Source organism: Diadema antillarum, unplaced genomic scaffold (genome assembly GCF_040938485.1).
Source record: "Diadema antillarum isolate AM-2024a unplaced genomic scaffold, OU_Dant_1.0 scf00000166, whole genome shotgun sequence".
In the NCBI taxonomy this organism is placed as follows: Eukaryota; Metazoa; Echinodermata; class Echinoidea; order Diadematoida; family Diadematidae; genus Diadema; species Diadema antillarum.
This window is the reverse complement of record NW_027271055.1, coordinates 1036985-1049544: the sequence shown is the minus strand read 5'-3', so window position 1 is coordinate 1049544 and position 12560 is coordinate 1036985. Positions and strand designations below refer to the sequence as shown.

Sequence of the window (12560 nt, the reverse complement as noted above, 5' to 3'; positions counted from 1 at the left end):
TTAATGATGAGAAATGCTAAAAAGTATGGTTTTTCTGCAACTGTTTCTTTGGGGGGGGGGGGGGGGGGGGTCAAAAAAAAATTCACAACTCTGCTTTCCCCTCCTACAGTGTATTGTTTTCGTGCAATGCTAGCTCGTTATATTTCAGATTCAGCACATGACAATTCATTTTAGTGTGAATGTCAGCTACGGCAAATTGAGGATCTGCTCGAACGGCCAAAAGAGGCTTACGTTCTAGTGGGAGGGGCTGGCTTTTCTGCCGCCTGGGGACCCGCTAGGCTAGTCAGTCATCCACATGGTACATATTATAGCCTTATTTTGATTGTAAAAACAACACAGACCCCAAAATTTGATTCTTGATTAATTCTTTTATGTTTCTTTTTTTTTTCTTTAATGAGTCATACACTCAATGAATGCATTTCCGGCGCAAAAAGTTACAAATTTATTGATATACAGTGTACTTTAAAAAAAAATTTGGTAGCCCAAGGCGGGCCACCAAATTTGCCCTTTTTTGAAATTTGGTGGCCCATATTTCATTTTTGGTGTCGAGCCCGGCCTTTGGAAATCCACAAAGATGCAGGGACTGGTCCTCTCGTCTGTGATCACGACAGATGGAGGACTACATGCCGACCTCCACAGCACCAAGAGCCTGTTCATTCAGGCAGTCAAAGGAACCCTAGCCCTTCTGGTACACGATGGGCCCACAATGTGGGTCGATGCCACTAAAAGAAAAATCAATTTTTGTTGAACAAAATGTCAATAAAATTTAGGATTTGACATGGTTATGATGCGATTTTTTATGATTCTCTTCTTTCTGTTTTGTAATCCAGTTTGTTCTCCACAATATAATAGAGGTACCAGAAGATCTGGCAAAACCACTCGACTTTCTCATCCCATGAGTGGAGGAACATATCATAGTAGTCAGGCCTGCCCTGAGCCGCACCATGGTTCAGTCTGTTAGGAAATATTATAAAGGAGTTTGTGACTATGTAATGAAAAATCTTCCCATGGGAGATGAACGTGCCAGTATTGCAAATCCTGTCCAGAGGATGGAGAGAAAAATTACATCCATGCACTTTTTTTTTTTTTGGGGGGGGGGGGGAGAAATTTCAGTATTTGGAGGAGCACTTTGATGTATTGGAGACTGAATTTGCTCATTGTCAAATTGATCCTTTGTACAGAATTCTGCTGGACATGAGAGCTGATGATGTATGGACAGACATATCTTGTGTGAAAACTGCATCTGAAAAGCACAAGTACACGTATCATCTTTTGCCAAAGTTCACAATTCTGTCAGCTGGTCATAGCAACGCCACAGCACAAGACCTTTTAACATTGTATGAAAAAATAGCACAGAATTCAGACCAGACCAAGTCTGAAGACAGAGACCTGTAATATCAGACATACTAACCCAACCCACAAGATATTAAGTTTAATAGTCAAGACATACTCAATGCTACAATGAGAAATTCAGTGATGCTGTTTTTTTTTTCTAAGATGTCAAAAGTTTCAAATTTCAAATTTATTTAACATGCTAAAAAGAAAACATCACGTTCACAATAAAACAGGAGAGAAAAATATACAAACAAATATAGTACGTGAGGGATCAGTAAAGGCAGTATGAAGCCTATCGAGGCCGATTCCCTTACAAACAATAAATAGTATGCAATTTCCATCAAATATGCATCAAGGAACAAAAACTTACATGTATGCAAATTGTTAAATGGTCATTTCAGTCAACATTTTAAACTATGGTGTGTTAGGCTCCATGCTGAAAACATGCTAGTGACAAACATGTGGCAAAAAGTGTATGTCAAAAACAAAAATGTTTTTTTGTGTTGAAATAGGTTTTTCAGAGAAAAAGAGTAGGATTTTTTGTAAAAGTAGGTTGGTAGCTCTGTTTTAAAGCCTTAGTCAATACCTTTTTTTTTTCTCTTCTCCAAGTGTAACTTTCAAATATCCCAATTTCACAGTGAAGTGATAGAAGAAACCCTAACCTCAAAGAAAGGAACCAGTCAACCCAGGTGAGTCATCACCATCATGTTTGATGATTCATCACCAGTAACGTGACTGCCTTCTCTCTCCCTGTCAGACTCTTTCTCCTATCCCTTGAACCTTGTGAGGAAGAGAGAACGATCTATTCATCAGCAGAGATGGGACATTTCATTGACATTCAGCGAGAGAAAGATCTCCTAAAGACAGAAAGCCACCAGCATTCGCCTCTCACAGGGTCGCCATGAATGAATGACTTACATCGCAGTTCTGTATCAATGCAAACTGTTGGGCATGGCAATAATAAATGGGCTGTAGTTACTCTATGCACGGAATTCCGAAAACTATTAATTCGCAGAATTAAATACATTCAAGATAGATTATATAATTATTTTTTTTTCACTCTATGTTTCAAATGTGACTCACTCTATGAATTTTTAGTTAAGACACTGAAAGAGCAGACTTTATATATGTATAACTCAAATAAAATGGTCAGTATCTAATTATTGGAAAGAAAGCACATCTTGAACTTCTTACAGTGTCTCACTACTTTACCAAACCGTGCTGGCTGTGCGATGAATGGGACAAAAAACAGGAAGTAAACAGTAACAACAATGAATAAGAAAACATACACTCTTGTCCATACTGCAGACACCATCTCATATTAGAGTTTCAATAAATCAAAAACACACCTAATCAACTATTCTACCAAAAATGTTCAAATAAACTGAAAAAAACACACTTTCCTGTAAACCAAATTTTAGGTCCTTGAAAGATGAAAAAGTGTTCGGCCAGGTGACCCATTTCACTTATTTTCAGTGTGTGTGTGCTGCAGGTGCTGATTTCTTCTTCTTTCTCAGAGTTAATAAGAACATACTGTTGGTTACCTCTCAGAAAGTAAAGGGTCCTTGACTTCCCTCTCAGTCTAAAAATGAAGGGATAACCTGGTGTCATTAAAACCGGTATACTGCTGAGAATGGTCGTAGATGGCTCCACTATCGTCGGTAAAGATGCAAAATTCTGATGACGTTCAGGAGGAGAAGAGCCTGGAGAAGAGAGTGTCGTGAGTGTTCTGTACGATATCCACCAGAGGAAATCGGAGGCAGCTCTCTTGAACGGTCCTCTCATAATTTCTGAGTTTACAAAATATAAAGAAAGAAAAAAAAAATCGACAATTGACTTCAGTACTTATCACTCAATATGAGATCACAATAATACATGCATTATTCCTATAGGCCTATCTAAAGAGATAGTAGAGTTATTCTACACCAAGTGATGTTGAAGTTGGCAGCAATTAATACAGTAAAATAAGTTGAACAGAAATTGCATCAAAATGGGAAAAATAAAGTTTGGGAATCCTACACCAGCAAGTATACCCAAAGTTTTCTATCATGACTGCTACTCATACATTGAATAATTAGTGTTTATTTTTGATACATTGATGAAGGGCAATTTGTCAATCAGTTGCATACATTCAGCTAATAGAGAAGGGATTCTTTGATACGACTTTGTCCAAGAAGAGCGGGAGGCCATCTCATAGGTCCATTCAAAAAATGGCAACCTGTGCATCATTTATATCCAACAACTCACTATCATACCAAAGGACACTTGTCATTGTCAATCCACATTGACAGTGTAGTCTTCAATTCAGACACTGCAGCTGACAAGTAGTGTACTATAGCAATCTACTTCACACATATACCACAACAATGTCAAACAAGAGAAGAGACACAATACCCACCTTGCTATGATGTCCCCAATGTTCTTCTGATGCTCATATTGATGCTTCTGTGCCTGAAAAAACAATTTCATAAAGTCTGTTAAACACTTGCATACTGCCATCAGTTACAAACACTGTAGCTCCAGTACAAAGTCTCGATGGATATCTCAACATCTCGCAGGGAAGGGGTTAAAAGGTTTGCTATAGCCAAATTCACACAAAGGAGTTATCTCTTTCTGCATTGTGATAAGAAAGTTGAATTTATTTGCAACCTTTTTACACATTATTGCAAATAAAAGAGAAGACAAATTTCTTTAAAATTGAAACCACCACTTCTTATCAAAACAAATTTTCCAAGAAATCATAAGAAAGCTTTGATCCCTTATCATGGAGTGAAATTAGTTATGAATACACCGTTAAATGGTATCTCAAACTGTGTAGCTGGAAATGCTTTCAGCAAATCAACTGTGGAAATACCAATACTTCTCCATAGATAAGTGCAATTCTGTACCTCTTGATGAGAAGATATTCTTTGATTCTCTACCTATTGAGTGATTTCAATTTAAGGTAGAATGCACAAATCTAATTTTCGTTTGTTTCAATTTCTTCTTCATTCTTCTTTAAAAGTGAGTGAATGATGAATCGATGAACACCACCACCTTAATACTACCACATTGTGTAATGCACGCTGAAACAAACAACAGAACTAGACAAAAAAAAAAAATTCACAAGCCTTCTAGTTACATCGACAGCTCTGTAGAGTACCGAAGTGATGTCATAGTGGTTTGTTATATCTTGTGTTTGGAACCAGGGGCCTGTTTCATAAAACTTGTCATCAGTGACAACTGCCACATTTCTATGACAAGTTTGCTCTCAGCCAATCAGATGCAAGGATTTCAGTAGCTTGTCACATCTATGACAACTTGTCACTGATGACAAGTTTTATGAAACGGGCCCCAGGTGTGAGCATGGTTAGCAACAATAGTGTTCAAATACCAGGCCAGGGGATGTTGTTTAGAACCAGTTTCCATGCCGATGAATGGCTATGACATCACAGTTTGGTACTCTGTGGTTGATGAGCTGTCATGCACGTTTGCATTGATTAACCCGTTGAGGACGAGTCTCGAGTATACTAGTACTCGGTCAAGTGTCAGTGGGAAATGTGTGTTGTAGCAAAATCAGCCCATCCTCAACGGGTTAATAAAATTCCCATGACCTTACCTGTAGAGGGCCCATGTTGCCAAGTCTCACCACACTGGCTAGCAGGGTTTTTAGATTATTGAACATGTACGTCTCCAGACAGTCCATCAGAGGTATATCAAGGTAGGCACAGAGGGCGCCAAACATAACAGCATGATGACCCTTCAACCCTCTCTCCTGTATGATTTGCTGCGATGGAAAAAATGCAGTCATACCAAGTATAATGGGAGAGAAAGTTTGACTTGCACACGCAATACTAACACAATCAGTAACAGAAATCCATTTTACTCTAAATCTGCTTGAATCTTTACTTGCCTAATTAACAACCAGGGGGTGTTTCATAAAGTTGCTCTTAAAGTTAAGAACGACTTAAGAATGACTTGTGATCAGTTCTTGTGCTGAATTATTGAAATTCTAATAAGTACAGCACATCAGAACATATTCCTGTCGTTCTTAAGTCGTTCGTAACTTTAAGAACAGCTTTATGAAACACCCCCAGGTCATAGAGGGACAGAATGAAATGGTAGGACACATGGCATAAAAACATATTAAAGATTTTATAAGCTAATGAAATGATCATTCTCATACCATGAAAACCGCACAGTACATATCATTGCGATTATGATGTTGCCTGCTAATTCATCAATACTATGGGAATGAGTATTATATTCTAAAGTCTGAATACTTATACAGTAATTATACAAATGCACTTATCAGATTTTCTCTCAAGTCATAAAGAGTGCGTGAATTTCATTACATGTGCATATGTATCCTGGAATCCCACACAATTCAGGTAGCCCTGAAAGAACATGTCTTATCAACTACCTATTGCTGTCATGTTTAGAAGGCACATTAAATGAGACAGCGTAGGATGAAATACTTAAGGCAGGAGACTCACGTGTAATTTTCCAATCCTCTTGTCAGGGAATGCTTCACTCGCTGTCAATATCAGGGACTTCCCCTGAATGGTTCACATGGGGGTAACAAAAAACATGTCATTGCATTAAGGGTAGGCTAGAGTCATAAAGACAGTGTCACAAAGCCTTTCTTACACAGATAATGAAATAATGAACTACTCAATTCACATAAAATTTAACACACAATCACATTTCATTGCCCTTGCAAACTTGGATGTTCTTAACCCCCAGGAATCGCTGTCCATGCACCGTAGTTGTTGCTAGAAGTAGATTGAAAGTATATTTGAAATTACAGATGGATGCAACATGGAATAAATGTATCAATTAAGCTGCATTTACACCAAATCCAGCACGGGTCAGGGAACAGAGTTTTTGCTATAGTGCGCCAAACCTAAGGAACCATGTCTGTTTCTGTTACAATATCACTTCCCTGCTAATGATTTTGTAACAAAATTAATCTTCTACTGTTGATTTTGTTGCTCTTGAGTTTGACATATGAATAACATTTTGGGTAATTTTGTACCGCATCATTGATTCTGTTTTAACAGAAGAAGACATGGTTCCTTTTGGTGTACCATAGCTAAAACCCAGCCCATTGCCCGTACCGTGCTCGGTGTAAACGCGCCATTTAATAGCTGAAAGTTATGTCTAATTGTATGTGTGTGTACTTGTGAGTGTTTAGTTGTATTCACATGTTTTTTGTTGCATTCAAACACAAGAGGATGATTACTGATTTACTAAGTAATGTCTTAAAATCTATGAATACTCAAATGATAATCTAAGGCACTTTTCAGAGTGCTACATAAGCACTTGCCCGATTGCCCGAGGCAAGTGAAAATCAAATTCGGGCAATTGTTTTTGAACAAAGAGAACAGCCCGAATTGGGCAAGCAAAAAGTTTTGAAGCCATTTTTTTTTACTTATTTCCCCCAATAAACCAACAAAGTCAACCATACAGAATCCCAAAGATAATGACTGTTTAGTAATGCAATGCACTTTATATTTCATTTCAGCAACTGTCCAACACTTACGTGAAGAAGCCCCTATGCAATGCAACGGCAACACTTGATTCAGATTGGACCAAGTTTGTTACTCCATTGTGTTTAAGCGAGCGAATGAATTGAATTGAATAGAATTGAATTGAATCAATGTATGCTGATTATTCCAGTGATTGTCTTTAAGCCCTTGACTAACACATGATTTTCTTTATTATGTCCTTATATAAGTATTTTGGACTTTCTTTTTGGGCAAGTAAAATCAATGTTTGGGCAAGTGTTTTTACTTTACAGCAAATTTGAAATCTGCTTGCCCGACAAGGAAACTAGTAAAATAAAGTTATATAGCACCCTGCTTTTAACAGTGATTGCTCACACACACACACACACACACACACACACACACACACACATACACACATACATACATACCAAAAAAAAATATTAAGATGGTTCTTCAGCTCATGAAAAAAAAAGAAATGAAATTGTTAGCACAAAAAGACTTTGATCTGTTGGTGCCCTGCTCTTGTGAAGCCATAACACAAAATTAGTTTGAAAGAGTACACTTGTATTATATCCAGTACTCTGGCAGACTTTTTGCATTCTCCTTCCTGCCCTATCATCATACATGAACATCCTTTTTCAACATACTCTGTATGTAGTCTCTACACCATGATAGAAAACAAGATGCTTTTCTTGCTAATTATCCTTTGTTGATACACTACTACATTCTTTGATTCAATGCGTATCACCATGACAACCACTATTCTCCATACCTGTTGTGAGCTGGCTCTGTTGGCTACGTGATTATTCAGGCACGCATCGCAGTAAGCATCCAGAGAGCAGATGGCTGATAGATTCTCGCTCCCTTCATATCCGGCTTTCACAAAGGGCAAACAAGAGGACCCTGACACAAAACACACAAAAACCATAATCCTTCATAACAAGAACTTATTCCATGCAGGCAGTTTCATTGGAGACAGAACTTGGGTGAAACTGCATCCCACAATACATTGAGTTTTGGATTCATTTTGCATAGGTCCATTGTGGTAGCAATTACAATGTATGCTTTAACTAAGCATACAAGGAACTGACAGTTGTATGTGAAAGTGCCCTCCAGAGGACTAATTTCAATGAAGATAAATATGTCCTAACTGCCAAAGTGCACAGCTGCTGCTGTCCGCAGACTGCAACTAAGGGCCTCACAATAAGAATCCTCAGTCTTAAACACTGAGCTAAGTACTCCTGACGTGACCTTCTAAAGCAGTTTGACCTGGTACAAAGGGTTTGACAAATATGTCAATGTCTCTACGAAATCTGACAACAGTTTATAGGCAAGTTATTAAATTGGAAAGTCTGATATGTTTTCACAAAAGTGATATCGGTACTGAGCATCAATGCTCATTACACTTTTCTACAGACCTGATGAGACAATACTATCAGTATCCAATTCAAAATGTCTATTTCTGTATACAGTACTACGTGTCCTTACATGTAGTGTTTAGCTTACACATAATCTTAACTACACAAGACCGCATATCTCTTCTTTGGTAATGAACTTTTACACAGTTGCAATGTTTAAGTGCTGACAATATTCTCTAAGAGGTCAACAGTTAAAGTTTCAAAGTCATAGTAACGTATACATACTCTCCTAAAACTGTCTTTCAATGTACGATTTACTACAAAGCAATGTACAATGGTCAATGTAATTACTGTGAGATAATGACATACCCTGTACAACTACCTTATGAATGTAGAACTAATTTGCACAGCTATGATTGTGGGTGATATTATGTAGTGCTTCCAAAAAAAAAAAACTGCACTTTATACTCCATTTTGCTTTCTCATATATCTTTCAATATAAAAAAAACTGAAAAAGTACCTATTAAATTTGACTTTTAATACTAAACTTGAGTTCACTTGTTGAAGTTAGAATGATGTCCCTTGTCATAGCATAATTCCACAAGGCAATAAATAGGACAAATTTTCATTGACATGGCAAAGCCAAATTTGTATGAAAACTGGTGCATGGTGGGTATTTCAGACAGACTGTCTCTATTGTCTAGTCATCTCTGTTACTGCAGCGCTGCCAACACTGGAAACTAGTTGAGAGTGAGACTCCCACAGGCCAATGCTATAATTTAGGAGTCAAAATGAGTGAGAGCAACAGAAATGCATGCAAATGAAATAAAGTTTTAGAGTGAGAAAGGACTAAAATGAGTGAGTCTCACTCTCAATGAGTGAGAGTTGGCAGCCCTGGTTACTGTATTAAAGTTCTACCTGCATTTTCCATTGCAGAAGTGATGAAATTGTTGAATGATTCATGGTTCCGTATATGCCATGGCCTTGCTTGACTGCTGACTCAAAGCCCAGGCTGTGTGAAAAGGCTCCAGTGGGAAATCCTGCAGATGAGAATGTGGATTGTAAAATATAATAACATAATTTGTACAATTCTATCAACTCAATGACGTCCATCAAATTGTGGACACTCCCTACAGCTTTTTTAAGTACGGTACCCTTTAGTTTGAGTAAACCTTCCCCCTCCCCCATCACCATGTTTTCGGAAGGGAAGTATTAAACAACTTAAATAAAGTGATGGACATGCAGCAGATATGTGGCTAAATGTCCTGCGAAAAGAAGAGAAGCTTGGCATGCTTTCCAGCAAAACATGCACACTAACCGTTAAGTACATTCAGGAGAATTAGAATTGGTATTTGGGGCAAACAACAAGAAGCTGCACTGGCCACTAGAGTCTACCCCTATTTCAGAATTTTTCAGGGGTTTGGAACTATTCAAACCCTATTCGGGACTCTATTTCAGGACCATTCACAAAAGATTGAAAACAGTAATTAAAGATATTTTGGGAAAAATACAGCATAAGTCAGTGCTATTAAAGCAAAGAGGATGGCTAGTATCAAACTCAACTGATCAGTGCCAGTGCAGTGGGACTGGCAGTACTTCAGTGACCATGCTCACCGATGAAAGATTGAAAACAGTAAATTATATCATTATCTATTGTTGCTTCAGAATGGTCTCATATTCAAGTAATGTGCAATTTAATGTTTCCAGGTTAGCATGTCTGTCACAGGGCTTCACATCACGCACACCGCGGGGCCCTGCCCGGGGGATCCACCGGGGAAGGGAAGGGTAGACTTTACTTCTTCTAATGGCTAGGCAAGTAAAGTCCCGACTGATCATTGGCGACATTTTAGGATAGTCAGTTTGTGATTTGTAGCATTTTGCAAAAGTTTTACCTGTGTCAGCAAGTTGTAGGATTGTGACTAGCCTAGAGACGCCGGATCCACTCATATTTAAGTGCTTTTCATCCAGATACTGTAGTCCCTCAGACAAACCAGTATGCAGTGTGCGTGCGAAGCACCGTCTCGCGCTCTCACTCAAGGTCGTCACCCGGCGCGACGTCTGTTACGCCAGCTAGCCACAACATACACACCACCACACCGGATTCTGAGACCGAGCGAGTGAGCGAAGGGCGTCGCGGCCGGGTGTGTGGGGATGGGCCGGGCGGCGTGTTTTTTTTAGACGGCACAGATTGGGGAAACTAAAAATCTATCGGGGACCCTATCCCTAAACCTGACCCTAATCCTAATCCTAACCCTAACCATCAAACTCTAACCCTAACCCTAACCCTAACCCCAACCCCAACCCTAACCCTAACCCTAACCATAACCAAAAACCCTAACCCAACGTTGTTCCCATAGGTTTAACACGCGCCATGCCCCAATCTGTGCCGTCTTAAAAAAAAAACGCGGCCGGGAGCGGGCGGCTAGAGTCGGTCGGTCGCCGCACGGTTGCTGCTGCATGCTGCTGCAGTCCTGCACCACGCACAACTAGAACGCTGTACATATCCAGCGGGGAGATGGCGCTATTCGAAGACAGTCAAAGAGATTTTTCTCCTCCCTTTGAAGACAGTCCGTCGGAGGAAAAAACAAAAATAAACTGAAACAAAAAGTAAACAGACAAATAATAACTATACACAGTGGCGGATCCAGAGGGGGGCGCAACCGGCGCACGCCCCCCTTTATTTTTCGTTAAAAACAAAAGAAAAAAAAAATGAAATGAAACCCGGAAGTGGCACCAGAAATATTAGTCACGCCCCCCCCCCCCTTTACAGAATTCCTGGATCTGCCCCTGATACATGTACAATGTTCTAGTTTTCACGCGACAAATTTCATTCACAGATTTCGTCTGTTTAGCATACTTTTATTTTTCAATTCACGAATCATGTTAATACAATAATGAACTATTAGTAATTGAAGGAAATTATATTAAAAGTGTGAAGGAATATACCAGGGAATGTGTAGGCTTCACATTTGGTACGCTGGGTAATAAAAATTATCCTTCTCACCTTTCATTGTTCTCTGGTATATTCAATGAACTCCCCGCTAGCTGCGTCTTGAGTTGATGTAATGTATTGGAACCTAATGCCTCCTATTGCACTTTCCAAATTTCAGATGAATAAACACACATGTACACTCAGGGTGGCGGCACTGACAACAGGATCGGGAGAAGGGGAAGTTGGAAGAAAGTTTCTCCTCCGAGCACCGCGCACGCTGTCGGAATACTAGTACCGCGTCGTGATTGGTCGAATTCCGAGTCAGTATCCATGTAAACGGAGGTGTGGCGATTGTAATACGACTAAACAATACATATTTAAGGTCATAATGATATGTGGTCAGCAGGTTTGAGTATGGACATGGCTGGTTTGGATAACAAAACTGAACTCCAATGTGGGGCAAAATTGAAGAGGAAAAATTGATGAGGAGTTCCTCCAAGTGAATCTTGAAGTTCAGTGAGAAACATCAAGTCTAGACCAATTGACTATTTCATTGACTTGTTCCTACTATTACAGGGGCCATGGAATGGGGGGGGGGGTGCACATTTTAGGTCTGAAAACAAATATATAAATTAAAAAAAAAGCAGGGGACCAGAACAAATCACAATACCGATTTTTTTTTTTTCAATTCAATTCAATTCAATTGAAAATAAATTTCACTTCCAATATAACACGTTTGCTGCCGATACAGATTCAAAGAAAACAAAACGTACAATGTATTACAATAAAAAATGCTTACATTGTTCAAAATAAATGCGTTAATGGAAAAGATCGGGGACCCACATCAAAGACAAGCTTGCAGGAATTTGGGCCACTCAACATTGAACTTACAATAGAATAAATGTAAAGGTATGGAAACACACACACACACACACACACACACACACACACACAGGTACAAGATGCTAACAGTAAACATGAAGACAGGGCAAACTATGAAACAAAAGAAAGGGATGGGATTGAGGGAGAATGAGGGAGGGAAGGAAAAAGAAAGGAGGGACGAGAGGAAAGGTTCTTCTAAAGGTTTTGTCCTTACATTCTTCCTGTGTTAGCGGGGGTAGGGTACCCCCACCAATGACCCAGTCCTCCTCCCCCTTGAGAAATATCCCACAGTCCCTGTATCCCCCTGTATCACTGACAAACATTTGTCATGTCTCTTCTCACTTCCTCAGTGTCTGTAAATGTTTACCATAACAACAATGATACAGTATTACTCTCTAGGGTTGTGACTGATAATTGTCAAATTGAGTTATCAAGATAAGAATGATGATGATGATGATGATGATGATGATGATGATGATGATGATGATGATGATGGATAAAATATAAATAAATCACCATGATGGTAATAACATTGCTGGAGCCTATACAATGACAAAATTA

The 12560-nt window shown here is 39.1% G+C and overlaps 1 protein-coding gene across 1 annotated transcript; it reads right to left on the bottom strand.

Annotated features, from left to right (window-relative positions):
- Positions 1-3022: 3022 nt before the first annotated feature.
- LOC139722470 (uncharacterized) lies at positions 3023-10150 on the bottom strand. Its single transcript, XM_071633762.1, is given in 8 exon segments — positions 3023-3125; positions 3734-3786; positions 4934-5101; positions 5811-5873; positions 7600-7730; positions 9104-9164; positions 9167-9225; positions 10078-10150. Coding segments are annotated over 8 exon segments (693 nt in total). The 5' UTR covers positions 10133-10150.
- Between the last annotated feature and the right edge of the window lie 2410 nt (positions 10151-12560).